The sequence below is a fragment of the Athene cunicularia genome (genome assembly GCF_003259725.1).
Source record: "Athene cunicularia isolate RWA chromosome 2 unlocalized genomic scaffold, athCun1 chr2_part1, whole genome shotgun sequence".
Taxonomy (NCBI): Eukaryota; Metazoa; Chordata; class Aves; order Strigiformes; family Strigidae; genus Athene; species Athene cunicularia.
In genome coordinates, this window is record NW_020799095.1 from 58,991,132 (window position 1) to 59,012,698 (window position 21,567).

The 21,567-nt window shown below is 40.0% G+C and overlaps 1 protein-coding gene across 3 annotated transcripts in view; it reads right to left on the minus strand.

Moving 5' to 3' along the window:
* Positions 1–21,567, minus strand: part of HIVEP1 (human immunodeficiency virus type I enhancer binding protein 1) — a 124,005-nt gene that overhangs the window by 62,993 nt on the left and 39,445 nt on the right. The window contains exon 1 of one of the 3 annotated variants that reach the window (XM_026841687.1): positions 21,235–21,564. The exons of the other annotated variants lie outside the window; for them this stretch is intronic. Coding sequence (XP_026697488.1) covers positions 21,235–21,265 — 31 coding nt within the window. The 5' untranslated portion in view covers positions 21,266–21,564. Of the gene's footprint in view, positions 1–21,234; positions 21,565–21,567 lie in introns of those variants that run through there. 3 annotated transcript variants of the gene reach the window in all.

Here is a 21,567-nt window from a genome sequence, read left to right on the forward strand (position 1 = left end):
GGGGGGGGGGGGGGGTGAGGGGTGGAGAAAAGGTCTCTTAAGAATTACGTGAATTCAAAACTCTTCGCCACTAGGCTGATGCTGGAGCAGTTGTCATTTTAAAAACTATCAAGTACTTTTTTAAACATCTTAAATAAGATTTAAAACATCTTAAAATGTTCTACTACTCATTATAACCTTGACTAATGACCTGTTTGATCAGTATTTCACGTAAATTTTACGCATTTTCCTTTTAATGTCAACTTTGAATGCTCATCATACTCCCTGCCATATATAATTATTTCCATTTTAAAATACTTCACATTACTGAAAAGATAAAAATCCTCCTCTCACTACTCTTAAGAAAAAAGAGGCTTGCATATTTGAAAATAAAATCTGTAATCTGCAGATTAAATTAGTTTCAGCAATGAACAGCTATACTACATATGCAACAAAACAGAGTGGATAGGCTGTATATAAATTAAATATATAATAGGTTTATCCTTGTCATCACTCCTGATGAGGTTGATAAGGTGTATGTGAATAAATTAAATAAGCACTTTGCACACGAACCCAAACTCAGTCACTGTGTCATCAATTTATGATTGAGGAGCTTTCAACATTTTTTTTCGTTTACATGATTTGCATTTTTATTACAAGGCTTTTAAACTCACTAAAAACTGAGCACAGGAGCGGGTAGAGGGGAAGAGGATGTTTGGATGGCTGTTGCCTTACAGAAGGATGTAGCTATACACTGTGCCTGTGGGGACAGGTACACTAGCTGCTAAGCACAAGGATTCTGAAGCGCAGGTGAAGTATCGTCAGAAACACCTCCTGTTTGGCACATGTTTTCACCTGGAGTAAGCCACTGTACAAGGGTGGCACTCTCCACGGCTAGTCCCTTTTCCACCTGCCCCACATAGCAAGGCGATCCTAGATCCTACCTGTACTTCTGAGAGCCAGGAACTATGCCACCAGAGATAATTCATTTACACCTTGCCACTATCCTGCACCAAAGCACAAACACGGGTACTGATACCAGTTTCATTTGCAGAGCTCCTAATCAGCCACCTAGCACAGTAATTACACCACAGATATGCTGATGGACAGAGCCTTGTTCTGCCCCAACTGCCAAATCCTAGCTGTGTACCTAAGACGGTGGTTATTATCACTAAAATCTGCTTATTAATTATTTAACAGCCTCTAGGGCATTCACTGTTCCAGGCTTAATTTTGGCTTTCTGTTTTTTCCTATACCTAACCCAATATCAGGGTTAAAAGTTAAAGCAAAATATTAAGGCTGTGAGCTGCTCTATTTCACCACCTTCTCCAAGCTGCTGCTATGAGCACCTTCACACCTTCTGCACTGAGACTGGTTGCCTCCCCCTCGTAGGTTTATTAGCCTTTGATCTGATGTCCCCAAACTAGAAAAAAGCATGGCTTTCATTTATTCATTGCTTTTAAAGCCTGGCACATAAATTAAATAAAGTGAAATACCTGCAAGCGTTTTTAAAAAAATAAATCCAGTAACTTCTCTACTCACCAGAAACATATGTAAAAATAGCAACATGTGGGGCCCAAAACATACTTTAATTTCTGTATTTTCTCAAATACAGATCCCATACCAAAGCAGCAAGCAGTCAGGCCAGCCACTCCCCAGCCAAACAAGGGAAAAAAATTCCCATCCATCTTTCTGGTACTCAAGCACTCGTCCTCAACAGTAAGGCTGCTGAGCGAGGGCTTGCCCAACACAGAAAGGCACAAAACTGGTTCAGCAGGTAGAACAACATCAAGAGCTGGTGTTTCATCACCTGAGACAAGAGCAGAGGCTTATTACTGCAAGTTCTCTGAGGGGTCAAACTACTCTGTAATTTCTTCTATTTCTGGAGTTCCTCAAACACTACTGAGTTTACAAGGCGCAAATCACGCAAGTAGATACATTCAGCACTGAGGAACCTATAGCACCAACAACTCTGTATAATCAGATTAATTTTCTTAAGTTTAGCATAGACCTTAAAAAGTATCTCCTTACTGAGATCCTAAAATCTTGATAGAAATGGTTTAAATGATTAGATCTCTAGTATGACTCTAGATACTGAAGCTCTTATAATTACCTGATATTAAGATGGACAATAGTACTGCTGACTAAGAAAAAAAAGTGTTTTTTTGATGACATTAACAAAAAATGAAGTAAAGCAAAAGCCTACAAGTCAAGGCAAAAGTCCACCCAACGTTTTGCCTCCAGCATGCAAGAGCAGAAGTTGAGGAAAAAGCAGAAGAGGACACACGGTAAGTCCCAGACTCTAAAACCATGCTGCTCTGAAGCAACCTCCAGAAACTGTATTTGAACCTCACGAGTCCCACAGATTATTCCTCCTCGAGAGTCTCAAAATGTGCTTTGAATCTGTGTGAGCTTTTCACATCTCTCTTCTTCAAACTGCAGGGCCTCATCTATTTAGTCATTCCTTCTACAAAAACTGTTTAATAGACTTATGACCTCTTGTAGCTTTTGCAGTACTATTTTATCCTCTTTGGAGATGGAAGAAGGGAAAGAGAACTAGGAGGAAGACATCAGAATTGATCCCTCTGTGGTTCAAGATGAAGGCACACCACAGATGCTACTGTGACAGTTATGTTTTTTTTTTACTACCGCCATAAACATTCCTAATGTTTTATTTGCTTTTCGACAGCTACTGAGTATAGAGTTGACTTCTCCACACAAATATATGACCCCCAGATCTCATGCCCGAGTGTTAACAAGCAACTCAATCTAAATGAAAAGTTAGAATATTTTTCCTGTGGACATCACTTTGCATTTACCCGCACTGAATTTCATTTGTCATTTTATAATATGGTTGCACAGCAACCTAATGTCATTTTGAAATCCTTTGCATTTTCATTTGCATCTTCATCTTCACCTCCGTGGATAACTCCATCAAATCAGCAACACTAGCACTTCACTATGCGTGCTCTTTCATGGATCACTCAAAAGAATTGACAGAGGCACATTTTTATTAACTGTAAAATGGCAGGCAGTGTTTGTCTGCTAAGCAGCAGGTATTGACTGCAAAATGTGTAAATATCAGTCTCTCAATAAATTTACACACAAGAGATTCTTCTTCTGGGGTGTGTTGGTGGAGTTCACTCGATACTCTGTCTTGCTTTTTAAAAGCCCTGTCCTTATTTCCAACCTGTCTTTAAAACACAGCCTTCCCAAACACCACTGTCCCTTCGCCATGAAGCAGGAAGAATGTGCCTCTGGGTCATCACCCTGCCCACTCCTCCCTCACCAGCTCCTGCCAGAGCTGGAGCATCTTCATGTATCATCCTTGTAACTGGACCGATCCTAGCACACATCTTAGGACTTCTTCCAGACTGATGGTCAGCTGCCATTTTATGTTATATGGTAAAACCACTTTGAAGAGGGCTGAAAATCACACTTGCCTTCAAATTCAAAATCCTTCCTTCATATAACTAAACATTAAATGCAAAATTAAAGCTTCTCATCAATTCAACAAAGGCATCTCATTTTTTGCTTGCTGATTATTCCAAGAACTTAATAGGTCTTAATATTACAAGCCAAAGCGTGTGAATACAGTCCAACATATGAACAGTGATAATGGCATCAGTGGGTCTTAGTGCTAAAAAAACAAGACCCTAAAAATCCACAATTAACTTGTTATGCCAAACTTTGCTCTGTGGACTTTGTAAGTTTATTTTTCCACAGTAATCTTCTATTTTTTGCCCTCATTTTTTTTATATGCTGAATGAAATGTCACTAGCTGCAGCTTTAAAGTGAAAAACAACAACAGAAATTGGATTGACAAGAAGAAAAACATCTTTGAAAAACTAGTCAGTCCAAGATGATGTGGGACTAGGTGTACCTGAAACACAAAACTTAAGCAAAGGCATAAAGATAGGATATTTTCTTGTTAACAGTGTGCTCCAGCCATGAACAGGGGCTTAGCCACTCTAAGAGGCTTACAAACAAAACAGCCCTAGGCAGTTCATGTTCTCTTCTCAAGGCAAACACAAACTGAGGGTGGAAAACATAAATATCAAGTCAAAACCTCACTTCAGTGATGTATTTTTCTGTTCTCCTCTACCTGCTCCCATCCTCCCCCAAGACCCGAGATGAAAACTAGGTGTCGAGTATCTCACTGAACACTTGGTGTTCTCCAAGCCCCTGAGCTGTTCCCATCAAAGACGGTGGGAACAAGGACAAACCATGTCTCTGAAAACCACGCACACCCTACACATGGTTAGGCAGACCCTAAACAAAGGAAGTTGCGGGTTGATTACCTGCAATAATCCAAATTTGCCAGGCACTTCCCAAGCTACTACCTTGGGAAGAAGGAGGCTGTTCAGCAGGCAGGTTTAAGAGAAAATCAGACACATAAGGGAGATGTTCTGTACCAAAAGGAAAAGAAAATGGATCGTATCTTCACCAACACACTCCCAGCAAATTGGGATGAGCTGGAATTACAAGCAGTGCTGCAGCTTTCTTATTTTACTCCTATTAAAGAACTGTTAAACATGAGTTAGTAAGTTGCTAACCATCAACTGTAGTAGGAATTGAGACCTGACCTTGCACACAGCAGCAGGTCCTACACCGGAACCCTCTGCACTATAAAAACCTAGATGTCCCACTATTTCGGTTGCTTATTCAGAGGTTGAGTGGCAGATAAGCTTTGTAAGGCAAGACTGTACAAAACAACTGCGCTTTTTTTTTTTTTTTCCCCCCTTCCCAGTGAGAGGGGCTGGAGTGGAAGAAAACATCCTGGGAGCCAGATTCAGCCCATGTCCTGCCAGCTAGTAACCTCCCATCTAAACAGGTAAAACAGAGGACTTGAAGTCTTCTGTCACAGGAGGCCAAGTGACAAACGTCCACATTATTATGAAGGGATTATTTTCTGGTCACAACCACACACCCGCCTGCTAAGGCTGTGCTCAGCTTCAAGCACCTACCTGGTTACCCTGCAAACCGCACATACATTTTCAAGTTCCCCCGCTTCTCTTCCCCAAGTCCCGTAAAATGAAGGATTTCCGCTCAGAGCAGGGCTGTGCTGGTCCCAAGGCACTTGTTAAAACCTGTCTCCAGCGCAGCCAGCTCCCATATTGTCTCTCTCCTCCTCCGTGCCTGCTCCAGCTGCAGGGGACACCGCTGCTGCTGGCTCCCCTGTCCCAGTCCCACCTGCACGCACCATCCCCACCCCAGTTCACCTGTAAAGGAGCACACTCCCCTGTCCCTGACCGCTGTAAAAAAGACAAAATTGCTCAGATCACACAAATGCAGTAAGAGGCAGCAGAGACGAAGAACCCAGCATGATTTATAAGCACAGCTGACAAACAAAAATGTGTTGCAAGAGAGCCCCAGGAGGTCTTTTGTGGGGCTAAATTTACAGAGAACTGCAATAAAACAGTGAAATCTTTAATGACTCCTCTGAAGTAGAGTTCCGGTCAAAATTTGTTTCTTTTCCTTTATTTGTGGGGGTGGTTGTTAAATATCTGCTGTGTGCCCTGGATGGTAATCAGCATCAAATCTCAAGAATACAAATTGAAATGCACTCTCTCTCTCTCTCTCTCTCTCTCCCCTCCCTCACTCCAAGAAATATAATACATTTCTCCCCAAGAAATAAAAGTAGGCTGAAGTATCTAACTGGCACTCCTTTTTTGATTATCTGTAAGAGACCCTTGAACAAGAAGTAAGATCTTGAAAAAAAAATAATCCTGGAATGTTGACACTGCAGCTTTAGTTCATTAATTTTTATACCAAAAAAAAAGTAATTAAAATAATTTGAGAAAGTTTTGTTGAGTAAATAAGGAATAAGAAACAAATATGGTAGTATACAGATAATTAAGTTTATTATTAATATGCTAAACAGTGTTTAAAATAAAAAGACAAAAATTATATAGATCCGCTCACATTCATCTCATTCCACCAGAAGTACAGTTCCTATTGCTGTGGAAAGGCAAACTATTATGATTTCTTTAAAGAAAACCAAGTAAAATCTCAACCAAAACCAAAACCTACCTCTCTTCCCCACTTTTTTTAGATTCACTGGTGAAATTCCTCTCTCTACTTGCAAGCTTAGGAAGATAATTAACTAGCTGCTGCTTAGACACCTACAAAATGATGGCACTCTGCAATCTGAACATCACCCTGGTGTTTTTTTCCTTTTTTATTTAGAATTCATGCTCAATTTTGCATCGTCTGATTGAAGATGAGGGGGTGGTGAGGAACGTGTGGGAGAAAGACACAGCAAGCTGCTGCACACACCATCCCATCCTGCATTTGGAAGTGAACAATTCAGCCTGGAGGGAGCTTACTTCAATAGCGATGTGCCGAAGTGAGCATCCAGGGACTTCAAGTCCTCAACAAACAGATTTTTTTTTTTTTTTGCCTTTAACAAAAAGATTTTAGAAAAATCGACCCCGTGACACAACAGAGTAGAAAGACTTGCATCCAACTTTATTAACTCATTTACAGTAAGACTTTTTTCTGGTTTGTTTTGTTGGAACAATGAGTTCTGGAAAATATGTGAGTGGGAGAAGAAATTATTAGAATGTGCTACTTGACTAAAACAATGAAAATGCAAACCCAGTGTAACGTCCTGGAACTGCTTTCTGGTTTTGTTTTTAACATGCCTGTTTGGACATTCTCTTGGTAGCACTAAAATGAACGACTTAAAAAAATCAGCCCCAAATTTCAAAAACTATTAAGATTTTAAATTACATTTCCCCCATATATACCCTAATCTGTTTATTTCAGTTTTAAATGTCTTACCTATTTACAGAAGTATTTCTCTGAATTTTTTTTCAACAGCTCAGCTAAAATACATTTGTGCTCAAAGTTTCCACATTTCCAGCCAGAGAAAGGGTAACTGAGACAAATTGTGCATGGCTAATAGGAAGGAAAATAACATTGGAAACTTTGCATGCATGAAGAACGGAAGGAGGAGAATGAGGCCAGCTGGACAACCCCTCTTGATCTCTAATTTCTCTTCTCTGAGGAGGTTCACAGTTCTCAGTAAACCACTGAGTCTCCCTGACGTAGGCACCTGGAGTTGTACTGAAGGGAAAGGCTCAGCCAACTTCTTGCTAAAGGTTATGAGAGCCCTACCAAACACTAGGTACTAAATATGAAGAGGCATTACACAAGGAAAGTGAAAGGTGTTGGGTGAGAGGAAATACCAGGTCCACGGCTGTCAATCTGATACTTTCTCCTGATGGCATCCTGCAGTGGAAGACAGAGATGCATCACTTTTCACTGATGCACACAGCTGAGGCAGGCCTGCAGTGATGGACCAGGGCACCCACCTGGGGAGCGGGAAGGCAGTCAGTGGCAGATCTCATGGTGCTCACCTTCTTTGGGTGCTCTTTGCTTGGACTTTCTTGACAAATCATGAGTGATCGCCTGCTAAGGAACAAGTGCTGCTTCCCAAATACTTAATCTTCTTCAAATACTTATTCTTCGCCCTAATGCTTATATCTTCTCCAGATTCACTTGTTCATTGTTATAAACCATCACACAAAACTGCTGGAATGACTAGATTTTCCAGCACAGAAAAAACAGGAGCAAGGCTGGGCTAGGTGCTCCTCAACCGTTCCCAGGTTTTTCTCTCTTGCCAGTCCCTCCTATGTCAAGGATCGCATCAGCAAGATCTTCCTGCTCCCCTCTACTGTCACCAGATTCACCCAGTAATGACATTTAAGGTTGTGAGTGGTAGAACAATGTGGCAATCCATTAAACGTACGTATCTGGTATTCCCCACGTGAACTGCAACAAGTCAAAGGCTTCTGATGCCTCCAACTTGGGGAAGACTTCGGGTTGTGCACAAAGCATGGACAGCATTTCTCTCCCTTTCTTTGTCGTTCTCAAAAATAGAGGCAAATAGTTTGCACCTTGAAAAAGGTGAGGGTGGAGACAGGAGAACAAAGGCAAGATAAAAGTACGGAAGAAAACTACCAAGTACAATGCAAAGCCAATAAACAGTGTCTATGCTGTAGAAATGATGCACTGAAATGACCTTCTTCTCCTTTTGCCTTCCCTTTCCCGAGAATCTGTTCATTCTTTGAGGACTCTACTTACGAGAAATTGCAGCAAATAGAAAAATACTAAACACATGATTTCCCATGTCTCTTCCCTTGTAAATAAATGTTGGACAATATTTTATTGGTGACTAAGTTTAATTAAAATATATACTCATACAGCAGATGGCCTGATGCTTTCATATCTTTGGCAGTCTTTCTGTCCAGCTTCTCATTCTCTGTAGCTACAATTCATAATTACAATCCAGATAAACCCAGGTTAATCCTGAGGCAGGATTAACCATTTTTTTTTAATAGGCAGTCAGGTATTTGGCTTTTGGCTTCATAATTCAGAATAAATTTTAAGGATATAATACTTTAAAAAAAAAAAATCAAAACAAAACCCCAAAGCCACTCCACCCCAAAAGCCAGCAACACCCCCCATTCATGTTATGCTTATGGTTTGGGTATTCAAATATCTTAGCTCTCACTTGTTTTATCCCATTTAGTAACTACTTCCAATTGTACTAAACTGTGACATCTTTATTTTTAAAAACTTCCAGAAATTAAGTTTTATTCAAATTGAATACTCAACAAGTATTCATTAACAACTCAAGCCAGGATTCAGTAACCTAATTTGACCTTAATTACCAATTATCAACTGGATAAAATTTACACATTCACACTCCTAGTAGATAATTCTGAAGATCTTGGTGGCTGCAATTTCATTACCTTATATGCTACAGTAAACAAAAGATTTGGAAACTGTTACTCCAAATTTAGCACAAAGCCAGGGACAAAGCCAATGTGCTCATTAAAAAAACCCCTTGCAAAACTGCGATTGAAATATGGAAAAAAACCCACCCCACCATATTTAGATTATTACCAGGATAAAGTCCTGAGCATGCAAATAGTTTAAGTTCCTGTCTTAATTCACAGTTTAACTACAGTCTATCATATGACACCTTAGGAATCACCTCCTCATAGGACAGCAAGGACAATGCAACCCAACCAGGAAATTGGCAGCCTAAATTGTGGACTATGGAAAAGCGTTTGTACCTGGGATGCTGTGTTTTGACAAACATGCTAAGGTAAAAAGCCATGATCAAAGCAATGCAATACAGAAAAAAATAAATAAACAGGTCAAATCCCTGTATCTGTTTAAACTCTCATACATTCAATTTATGACCTATTGGTGTGCAGCACTGCGGAACCGACCCTGCAAGGTCTCGATGATTGTCTGAAAATAACCACATAGCGCACAAGGTTCATTCCTGGGCACTTTGCTGATTTATTTTTTTAATTCTTTATGGGAGGGGGCAGTGTTTGCAGATAAAATACTGGGTTGCTTCAGAAAAAATATAGACAATAATAGTACAACTATTTCAGAAACAGAAAAAGTTCAAAGAGCAATACAAATACTTCAGAGCCTGCTGGTGATTCTGTATGAGAAGAATCTAAAAGATTACAGCAGTTTAAGTTACAGAGAAGTGGAAAATATTTGACCTAATACAGTATATTAAATAATAAATATTATAGGGAAAGTCAAACTGAGCACTGCCGGAAAAAAAAGACCAAACTGAAACCTCATAATTCTTACTTCTAGTATCAAGATGTAGGTCTTAAGAGCTGAACTTGTCACTGCTTTTGTTTTACCAATTTATCTCAGCTCTCATTTCCTCCCTGATTTCGGGCTGATATTTAAAATGTATGTGTTTGAGATTTAGCTTTCCCACTGCAAATGAATTCACTGATCAAATCCGTTAGAAAACATTACAGAGAAATCCTCTTAAGCACATTGAGATACTAGTTCTTGGGTTTCTGGCATGAAATACTGAGGCCGTGTACCAGGGAATCTCAACACTCACATTATTAAGAAGAACACACCCCAGTACGGACAAACAGACGTTCTTGATGAAGATCAAATGTGATTTTCAGAACACCACCCAGCTACTAATTGCACTGCGTGAAAGGTTAAAAAAACCCACAAAACACCGTGCTCCACAGCCAGTTCTTGCAAAATTTGCCCACTGAACCACTTGTTATTCTCCCTCTGAAACACTTTGCAAGGGCCACTTTGAGACAGGATGGTGATGAATCACTCTGGGTTTGTTTTAAAGAAATGAGGAAAGAGTTAAAAATAATTCTGGTTGCTTTAGAAACTAACATCCTTTGTTTTGGTTGAGATGAAAAACCATTACATGCATGCAATACCCTTTAAACTTGCCCCTATTCCAACAATAACTAAAGCTATTCTAAGAAACTACCACCCAAAAGGAGATCACCACAGATTTACAGTAATTTGCTGTTGCAAAGTTGGAGTATACTTGCAATATTACAAAAAATGTTTGGCCAAGCCTAGTTGGGTATGACCTGACTGTAACCAGCAAAACATGACAGTAAGTCACTGCCCACTGACTCCAGCAAAAACACAGCAATCCAAATAGCAGTATTTCCTATTTATTCTATTTTCAGCAGCAACCTGAAGCTAACTGTATTTTCAGCAAGTATAATACTCAACCCAAATCACTAAGAAGATATTTCTAACACAACAACATGAAAATACTGTTAAAACTATATGATGAGGCTAACACCATGTGATTTTATCATGCATTTTGGCTTTGCTGTGGCATTTCATTCAAATTGCAACCTTCTAGGCTGCTGAACCCAGATTCTCTTGTTTGCTGATACAGACACTTCAGTCCTAGTCACAAGCATACCTGACCACTGACTCTCTGATAATTTCTTTTAAACATCACAGACTTTTAAACGTGCAAGCTGATTTGAAGTTGGCACTACTCCATCTAAACCCATCTTAATTGTTAGAACCCAAACATGGAAAGGGATTTTTGTTTTGTAGTATTTTAGCTTCCATAAACCTGTTCCCAAGCCCACCCACACCTAGCCGCCTACCGCACTCTACCCGCTACCTGCCCCAAGTCCTGACAGCCGCTGATGGCCTGCAAGTACTCAAACTTCCTGTTTTGACATCTGTCCCTGCCCAAATGAACCTCAGAGGACCACTTTGAACCAACCCAGAAGTAACTTTTAAAGCAATATACTGGAATATACTGATGTTCCAGTAATAGCCACCTATATACAGTATACGATGCTAACATGTGACAGTATCTGTGACCTGACTTGTAACTCTCTTGATCTGAGTCTATCTTAACATTTTGGAGATTGTTCTGACTCAAACTAAAATTAAAAACATTGATAGGCAAAACGAAGCTCAATAGTTTGCAAACTAAACTGCCATCTCTCCCTCTACATATGCGTATGAATGTACACATTTTTAAGGATGCATAATTAACTGTAAGAAAATAGTTCCCAGAAACCAGAAAGCTAAAGTATTTATATCAAAAGCTGAATCTTTCTCACTCTATCTGCACAAATAAACCCACTGAAGTTGCCAGCTTTGTCAAAGTGAGCAAGATTAGCTTCTAAACATAAATCAATTTAAGCAGTCAGAAACCTACAAGGAGTACTGAAGTTGCTTTCAAATTCCTTGCTGATTTTTACAAATTGAAAGTCGTTGACTTAGTCTGTGGAAACAAAGTTAATATTTTCTAATACCAGACAACATTTCTATCACATGCAACATAGCTTCTATTAGAAGCATTAAAATCAAAATAAAAATATGGTATTTCCAGATAGTACTGCAACGGTGGTTTGGGGAGAGTTGGGGGAGAGGGGCTCTGTGTGTGTGTATGTGTGTGTGAAAGGGGGTACTGATCTTACAGTCCAGTAAGTAAAAGTCCAGGTATCCACGCTTGTCAGACAGCTCTCGGTTGTTTTGTTTGATTTTTTTCCTTGTTCTCCCCCCCTGTTTTGCTATGTATTTATAATGATAAAAACCAGTACAGTGACTTGATTTGCAAGAGACACTACAATCAGGCAGATCTAAGATAAAAATAAAACTCATTAGATAATAAGGTTACTCCTAAAAGTCAACTAACACAGTGGCATCATAAGAAATTAATTCATCAGTATATTTTTGACAAGCACACTGTTTTTCTCTGAAAGGTCATTTTTCTAAATTAAGCAGAGTATTAAATATCTTTGCTGTTCTGCTGCACATCCCAAACAACTCATGAAATGTTTTCACAGTAAGCTCAAATTACCTTTGAAATAAATATATGAAATAAAGTTTCTTATTCATTTAAATTTGACATTTCTACTGTAAGCATTGTAAGTAAACAGTAAGGCCCATTCATACATTTCATAAACTACGTTAACTAAAAATGTGCATACTTAGTAAATGCAGTATAGCCTAGTTTTGCCCAGAAAACATCCCTTAAAAGCATACTGGTAAGCATGAAAGGTAGATCTGGACATCATTGTCCACTGTTTAGGATTTGCGTGGGTCTTTCTTACTTAACTGGGAAACCCAGATCAATGTCCCACACACTGTGCTCTGCTTGCTGTTTGCCACCTCTATGTCCCTCCCCCTGTTTCAACTCTTTCATCAAACAGCATTGGGATGGAAGCCACCAGAGCTGCTGCCCAGGATTTTGCCCAGAGAAGTTGTGGCTGCCCCCTCCCTGGCAGTGTTCAAGGCCAGGTTGGATGGGGCTTTGAGCAACCTGGGCTAGTGGAAGGTGTCCCTGCCCATGGCAGGGGGGTTGGAACTAGATGATCTTCGAGGTTCCTTTCAACCCAAACCATTCTGACTCCCATCCTAATTCCAGAAGGAGCTTACCTGGACTCTTGCAACTGGCAGTGGAGAAGACTTGTGATGAACTATGGAAAATACCCACGCCTTCCCTTCCACGTCAGAAAAGGAAATTTCTACCACAACACCGACAAGAAAAAGCAGCTCCACAGGATAAAACCTGGGATTCCTCTGGTGCCAAACAGACATGCCAAAGACAACTTCTCTTTGTGAACAAATACAGCGCAAAGGATAAAGCTTCTCCCCTTTTGCACCTACTGGAGTTCTTCTGCGATGAGTGGATTTTCTGCAGCGCCTGTCTTCCTGGCAGGCTAGGGTTACAGGAGTGTCTTCACTTATGTAACTTCATTTCTTGAGTACACAATTACCCAACACACCCAAGGCACTCCAAGGCGCTTTTTTTTTTTTTTAAGAAAAATTAGTTTCTTTCCAGCTGGAACCTTTTTTTTTTTTTCTTCCTTCAAACTAAGGTCTGCAAGCAAAGCCACAGAAACACTCTGAATGTGGTGCACAGAGACCCTCATTATGCCAACAAAGTAGACGTTAATTTCTTGGCAGCGCATCTCCCTCTCCCTCTCTATGTACAGGAACGTAGGCTGAGCTCCAGGCTTGCAAGAGACCTTGACATTCACAAGAACCTCCTCCATTTTCACCTGTGCACCTTTTTCCTCCTACAACAGGTCATCAAGTATCTGCTGAACATTCCTCCCAAAGCCACTGAAGACAGCTACCTACGTCAGCAAGCCTCACCACCAGAAACAAATGCCCTTTCTGCCATTTCACAGCAAGTAATATTTGACTGTATTTTTCCTAAACAAAACACTTTAACTCATTTCACAAGAGAGAGACAGTGGCAAAGAGCAGGATACAAACAATTAGGGGAGTATTTGCCCATGAAAAGGCAACGGAACATTGTGTGAGGAGATACCTGCAGTCAAGGCACACTCAGCTGCAGTAAGATCTAGAAAATTGAGCTCTGCATTTGAATAGCCATCAGTGAAGTCAAATACAGATCACAAGAGCCTTATTATAAGGATTTGTACTTGCCACAGTTTCCTTAAAATACCTTCTCCCTCCTGAACAAGTCTTCAGTCAAGGCCATTCAAAAAACCGTGGAAACCTTCCCTTTGGGCACACATTCAGGAAAAGACACAGCACGAATGTGCTGTGAAGGTACCAGTCACATCCATCATCAGTAGATCTGTGCCAGGCAGAGTGTGACAGAGAAGAGATCTTTGATCACTTGTAAGTAGAAATGGGCCTTTTTATCTGGCAACCCGAGTAGTTAAAAGCATGAAGGAATCCCAGTCACCCTGATGCTGACATAGGATTAGAATCACACAGGTCTGAAGGTGACACGGGGAAATCACTGGTGTGTTCCTAGGACAGTCTGCCAGTGAAGGATCAAGACCCTGTCCACTAAGCAGTGTGACAGACACATATTAAAACGGGGAAAAAGCTAGGAAGTTTAACTTACATATACTATTAAAAAATACTGATTCTATGTCACAAGCATTACAGATTTTCAAAATCTGTACCTCTGCCCGAGGTCCTAAACATTCTGACAAAGTCATTGTGGCTGTTGAGGTATTATTCATTCTTTCACTCAAAACACTGTTTTTAATCATACTATCCAAAAGCAAAACGGTGGAACTTCACAACCATATTGTCTTTGGAGGTACTGTAAAATTTCCTCGCTTCATTGCCACGTTACACCTCGTTACAGCTGACAGGTCTGGTACAATAGTGTCACATTAGGAGAAAGGAAGATGCAATATGTGACCGACCTGCAGCCTGCTCTTTGCCATGCTCCCTCAGCCACCTGGGGCTTTGCAAGGGTGAGTAAGGAAAGCTCTCAAGGTGGCTCTTTGAGGCAGTGATACCCCGGCAGTTACCCATCACCACCAGGGCTGATGCAGAGACAGGGGCAGACAGGAGGTTTCCCACATCTGGCCCCCCCCTGTACTGCGGGAAGGGCAGAAAGGCTTTTCCAGACCTCCCAAGACACTGAAGGAGCAGTGAAACCATCAGGTTGGAGGGATGTTGACAAATATTTGTTCTTGTCATTATTTCAAGTGGAAGAAAAAGGTTAAGTGGTCTGAGGGAAATTAAACGTTTTAATAGGAACAAGAACAAATGTGAAGTTGTCAGGAAGTAAAAATGCAACCTCCATAAAACTGTTCATGTTTTGATCTATGCAACCAAAAAAATACATTAAAAATAACCATGCTACACTTCACTTGAATGCTGTTGATGTAAGATCTATGGGAGAGACAATAAAAAGTAAATAACCAATCAGACTGTTGTTATACTGTTGATTGCTGAAGATACGCAGTGGGAAGTGATACCTCTCATCTCATACTACTCAACAAGACTTAGGCAAAGCAAATGAAAATTTTGGTTGTAATATGTCATTTCTAGTGCAGATTTGAGACGGCCGGCCACACTAATTTACAAATTTTTGCTTTATAAATTTATCACATCTAATTCATATTTCAGAAGTAAAACTTGAAATCAAACAATGTAACAGTAAAGCTTCCTTAAGGCATAGTGCCAAAGAAAACAAGGCGGCTGCAGTAAATCACACTAGTAAACGCATTTTGGGAATACCTTGTACAGTCTGGTTAAGACTCTCTGTGCTGTATTATCAAAGGGGCTTTAAGCATTATACTGCAAATCCTGTGTAACAAGAAGTGGATGAAGCATATCAAACCACATACTGTCCTTTAAAATTCCCCACATAAAAACTAGGTTTTAAGAAATGAGGTTGTTAGTACTGGAGAGTAAAATGCATTATACGGTGCATTGTTCTCACAATTATCCCCCAAACAAGTAATGCATATCCACAAAATCCAAGCAAAATAAACTGAAACATATCATGGTAGGAAATGTACTGTTAAGGTACATGGAGCCTTATTAACACCGGAGTCAATACCGAGACTCGTTAAGATATTCCAGTGTTCTGAAACCCTAAATTAAATTTTATTTAATGATCTACTGGCCATTTCTCCCATTCTAATATTACCAAAGGGCACAGCTAGCATTGTTTGGCTGCAGTAGTTGATTAACTTTCTATAGCTTAAAATGTCCTGCATTGGACTGATGCCTAGCTTCCCCGGGAAACTTATTCATTACCAAGGATGAGTTTCAGCAAGTTTTACAAAATCTTTTCTAGCACGGTCAGATTCATCTTTTCTCAGAGAGAAGAAAAAAAAAAATCCAAAGTTTTGTTTCAAATTTTTTATTAATTTACACTAAGAAAAGCCATGCAGACTTTGAAAAGTCAAATTCCAAACAAAGTATTAAAAATTTATAATGATGAAACTCTGATTTAATACATACTTTCATTACAGAAAAATTACAGATATCTGACAAGTTCTGAGTTTTCTGATATTAAATACAAGTTATAAAGGAAAACAAAGGCACACTTCTAAAAATAATGTCAACAATGACCTATGTATCTAATTTCAATGAGCTTTAATTGCAGATGGTTGAGTATAGAATACAAATCTACTCTGAAGATCATCTGTCATACCCACAAGGAATGGCTTGGCATACACTTAGTAAATATGGATTTAATATCTATTGTTCACTCAAATCTATGAACAAATTTACTACCATTCAGAGGTCTCATTCTGAAAATACTCCTGTTTAGGTAATTTCAATAGGGATACGTTTTACTTTTTGCACAAACAACAATGTATTCATTGTAAAGATACAAATTTGATGATGGATCTCAAAATGCTGATCTTTTTCTTCCTTATATAGACACCCATCCCTTACAATGGTATGCAGGCACACACAGATGAATCTCTCTGTTGCATGGAATAAATTAGATGAAGCTGAAGTGCCTTCCCCAACCCCATGCTCCAAACTCTGGTGAGCATTTGACTCCCCCACCCATATGCTACCCAACAGAGGACATGGAATGAAGATCCCAACCTCTGAATTTAAACATCTCCAGAGCAGTGGAAAGCCTAAATACAAAAAAGTGGTTAACCCAGAAAACCCCATGCTTCTTCACCAAAATTCAGACCATGCTTAGGCTGACTTTAAAGCTCTCAAGGATTTTTAAAAGAACCAGAATTTCATCTTACAGTTTTATTAGGAAACCAAAACTTCCTGGCACAACCCCACAACACCCACCTATCTGTGGGAACTCCCTTGTTATGACTTCCACTCCCCTGTGGCAAGCGACTCTGCAAACCAGCCAAATCTCACACAAAGGTTTGCTTCTTCGTCGCTCCTCTGGAATCCCAGGGCGTAGATGAAAGTGAGGACTGGCTGCCTTGGAAAGCATCCAGGCACAGAGCAATAAAAAAAAGCAGGTAGCAAGATGCCTACCAGTGGCACAAAATTCCCTCTTCTGTGGCAAGCAGGAAAAGAGAAGGGAATGCTTGTTTTCAACCACATGGCTCAGTGATGGGAAGGCAGAAGAGAATACGTGGGATGATGCCAGAGAGGTGCGGGTGAAACACCACAGGGAATTACTTACACAAGGAGGGGAAAGTCAGGTCTCAGGGTTAAGGAACTTTTCGTGGGATATGCATGTTCGGTACTGGCACCCACCACAACCTTCCTGTGTGCCTTAGCTATAGTCCACAAAACAACGTTTCCTTGCTCCAAGGATTTATTGGAAAGATAATTTATATTCCTAAGGAACATAGTTGCTGCACACATTAAGTCTTAGAGAGATATTTAGTTTATTGCCAGCTACTTACATAGAACATACTCTTGAATTAACCCCTTAGATGCCCTCCTGAGCGTATCTTCTCATTTACTGGTGCCTTTTCCAATGGCGCACAAAAATTTAAAAGCAGCTTGATTTGTTGCTATTTCATCACATATTACTACTGCATCCATGGTGGCTACACAAACTCCTCTTGCCCTTACACACTCTGACAGGTTATACTAAATAGTTAGACCAACAACTTAAAAAGCAGCTAATGAGTCAAAACCTCAACCACAGTTCTCTTAAATCAGCCTGGTTTTCAGCAAGGGACTTTCTGGAAATCAGACCCTGCTAAACTGTCTCAGACAGGGCCCACACAAAGCTAGATGCCTAAAACCCTTCTGCAAAAACACACGTGACTTCTGTATGCATCTCCTAAATACAGTGTAAATGAAATATTGTAAGGACAATGCAAATTTAGGCTAGTTAGAAAATAGTCTCTTCTTCCAACTTGTAGCAATTAATTCCAAAGTCAAAAATTTTCATAACATAGTTCAGAATTTTCAAAGCCACTATGATGTCGGTGATGGGTTTTGACTAACTTTCCCACAGAAGCTGATGGCAAAACTCCTGCCAATTAAAACAGTGTTCATCTAACTCAACTTGCAAGTGCTCCTGACAATCACACTCATAACTCCTAGGTGAGGTAACAACCCGTTTCAATCTTTTGGAAATAATCTTTGAAGATAAAACTTAATAAGTAGTAAAAACCTGCTACTTATCTTGCAATGGCAATAAAGACATGTAATAAAGCACGGATGTTCAACCAGAATAAAATCTTACTAGGCTCAGCACAAACTGGTTTGTGACTGTACACTTTATAACATAAAAAGCCCAGACAGTAAAGACTGAAACAGTATGGTCAATGTCTCAAATGGACACTTAGACCACACCAAAAAACCCAGATGTGTTTCTTTAAAACCAGCTCAGCCTCCCACCTGACATTTCCTCTCTGGTTGGGCTAGCAGAATGATATTCATTAAGATCCAAAAGCCTTATCCCTACTTCTCAATCTCCCTGTACTACTCGCTTTCTAGATGAAAGACAACTTACAAAGGTTTAGGACCACTTTTGGTAAAATATGCTACAAGAACTTCTATCATTGGATTTAATATCATGAAGATATTTCCAAATATATTCATGAGAAGACTTGTGCTTGAGTTTTCTTTTGGAGTCTCCCTCAAAATAAATTACACGGTTGAGTTATAGGTGCCTCCTCAATGTCTTTTCACAGTACAAGCCAGGACTGGATGAACCAATATTAATAGCTGATCTCTCAGTATGTACTGTGTCCTGTCATCTATCATCTCCAGGGCCATCAGCACTGCTGGGATTTATAATCAAATCATGGTACATAATCGACAAATGAGCAAAAATTCTTCTTAATTTAAAATCTCATTAATTCCATTATAATTATATTGACTGTGGTAAAGGTCTGCCATTTTTAAACAGTGCACAAAGACTTAATTCCCTGTGACAAGTATACGTATACTGAAATAAAGATACAGAGCTAAGCTGACACTAGTTCCACGTCAGGGAAGTGAAAATATCTGAAAGGCATATCTGCACGACATCGATTAAGACTACTCATAAATCCAGCGAGCTTCAGAAGGGCTCTAGAAGCGAAGCAGACGACAGGGCATGTCTCACTTCCTTCAGGGAGGAAGCATTTACTGAAACCCTACACTGTCAAAGGTAGCTGCCAAAACAGCAGCAATTAATGCTTTCAGCTGCATATGCCTAGTCTATTCAAAATAATTTTAAGGTCAAGCTTCATCCATCTTCATTTGTTTTTAATTTTGCCAAGGTAACTGTGATTAACTTATCAGGTTTCAGGCTGAACTACTCTGGGGTCAGGGGAGACGGGAGGGAAAGAAAGGTTAATGCAAAGTCATGTGTTTGCCTTACAAGCCTAAATAAATAACTGCTGGTGATGCAGAACAAGACAGCATTTTAAAATAAACAAGAGTCAAATCCCTGTAGCTGAAACAACCAAAACCTAAGTTACTTTCTCTCTCCGAAAGTAGTTGTCAATATTAACAAACATCAGACATATGCAAAAGGCAGCTGAATTACACACAAAAAAAAAAAAAACCCAAACCAAAACACCAACCCTCGCTGTACTCTTTACTTATAGAAATGCAGCAGAAGCAATATTTCTAGTTCCCGAAAAGAACAGCTGTAAGCTAGTCCGGGAGCAACCGAGGACGTCTGAACGCAAGCAGAGTTCTCGTAGCCAAACACTTCAACTTCTCTGAGCAAACAACAGCTGCTCATATCCAAAGAAGACAGCACCAGGTTTGCAGGCTCCTTCAACAGGTAACAGGCCTGCTGGGCTCAATAAACACTCCAACAACAAAAACAGCTAGCAAATTCCTGATGGGAAGTTTCAAAACCAGAAGCCACCAGAAATGGCTGCAGGCATATCTGCTGCCCTCCAGCAACAGGCAGGCACCCCTGCGACCCAGGCAGAGCGCCCAGTCGCTCAGAAACCATTTCTCAGCTCCTTCCTGCACCACCTGGAGTGTGCTGAACCACTGCATAACCCTCCTGGAATAAATCCCACCTTCTGGCTCCCTGTGATTGCACAGTTGGCTATGGCCGTATTATTCAGCTTTATGTGTTGCCAGCTCCGACCTGCATTTTTAGAATGTCTGTGCGCACACGCACAGGTAGCAGGTATGCTTTGCTAGTTAAAGCAACAGTGCTCTTCTCAAATGTCTTCATACAGTAAATACTTGGCTCCTGGAAAACTGGTTTGGTTGTGATTTTGTTGGGTGACCCCCCTTCTCCCAGTACAACTTGGAAATAAAGATCTTGTCACCACTGTAAAACCCAATGCTAAAGCTACACTACAGCCCAAGGTTAGGTTTTGCCTATTTATATAACAGTGTCCTTACTTGAATGCTTTAAAGTTCCTGTAGTCCATTTCTGTCTTTTTCAGACAAATAATATTTGCAAAAGAAAAATGTCTTTGTTCAGGCAGACGAAACAGAGCCTTTTTCCCTGTAATAGCCTAGAAGCTAATAACTATTTTAGAGCAATTCCAGCACAATGAAATGCTGTTATTGGCTGTTTATGTAACAGTGAATTAACCCCTACCGATACCTTTCAGGAATTCATAACCGCGGTGCACAAAATGTACTTTGCAAGAGCTTGTTAATATGGTAAGTGCAAAAGCCGTCTCGATTCAGAAGACTGTCTTTCAAAGCAAACGTGCTTAACCTGCAGTTTCAGTCATGGAAGAAATTACTCAATTAATTGCAGACAACAAAAACAACAGGGTTATAACTAATGTACAGTAAATGCTCTGTGGGTGTAATGCAAGCTCATTTCCCAGTAGCGTACTCTCTTACATCCTAACACATTTCTTAGCCCACTGCTGCAAAACAGTTTAAGAATGTTAAATTTACTTAAGACTTTTTTCCACACACACATTTGTTTTGCAGCAATGCTTATTATTATTAACTCAGATAGGGTTTGTTCTCTTAAGAAATATGTTTACAACATAGTATTTTGTAGCACAGTATTTTTCATACTTTCTTCTAGGCAATACATCACCTTTTCCAAACTTAAAACCAAATGTCAGAATTTATAAAGTTTTTGCCTACACTAATGATACCCTTGTAGCGACAAAGGAAGTGACCACAGTGACAGGACTCAATAAATTCTCACCTGCTTCTAGGAATTCAAACAAAGAGTAGCAAAGAGTTCAAAAGCACAAAAAGACCCCATCAGTGGCCACTGCTCCCATTCTGACACTAAGCAAGAGATGGAGTGAAACACTAATAATTGAAGATAAGGAAAAGAAAACTTACCAAAGCAGACACGGATGTCTTCCTCCGTCATTCCTTCTATTCATGTTAAAGACATCTGTCAATGACTCGATCTAGACTAGGTATCAGCGTAGGGCTAATATTTAGACTTGCTGCTTGCTTACTGCTTACAGATTTTCAGGATAGGCTTATATGCACAGTTTACGATTAAAACGATAACAACTGTGATAAAATATGCAGACGAAAATTAAAAGAACCCCCTTCTAGTTAGTACATGACAGCCGGTTCTCGGCAGACGCCAGAAATACTGATAAATGCGTATACCTCCCTTTTCTTTTGGAATCAGCCCCATACCTCAAACCAACCCCCCTCCCC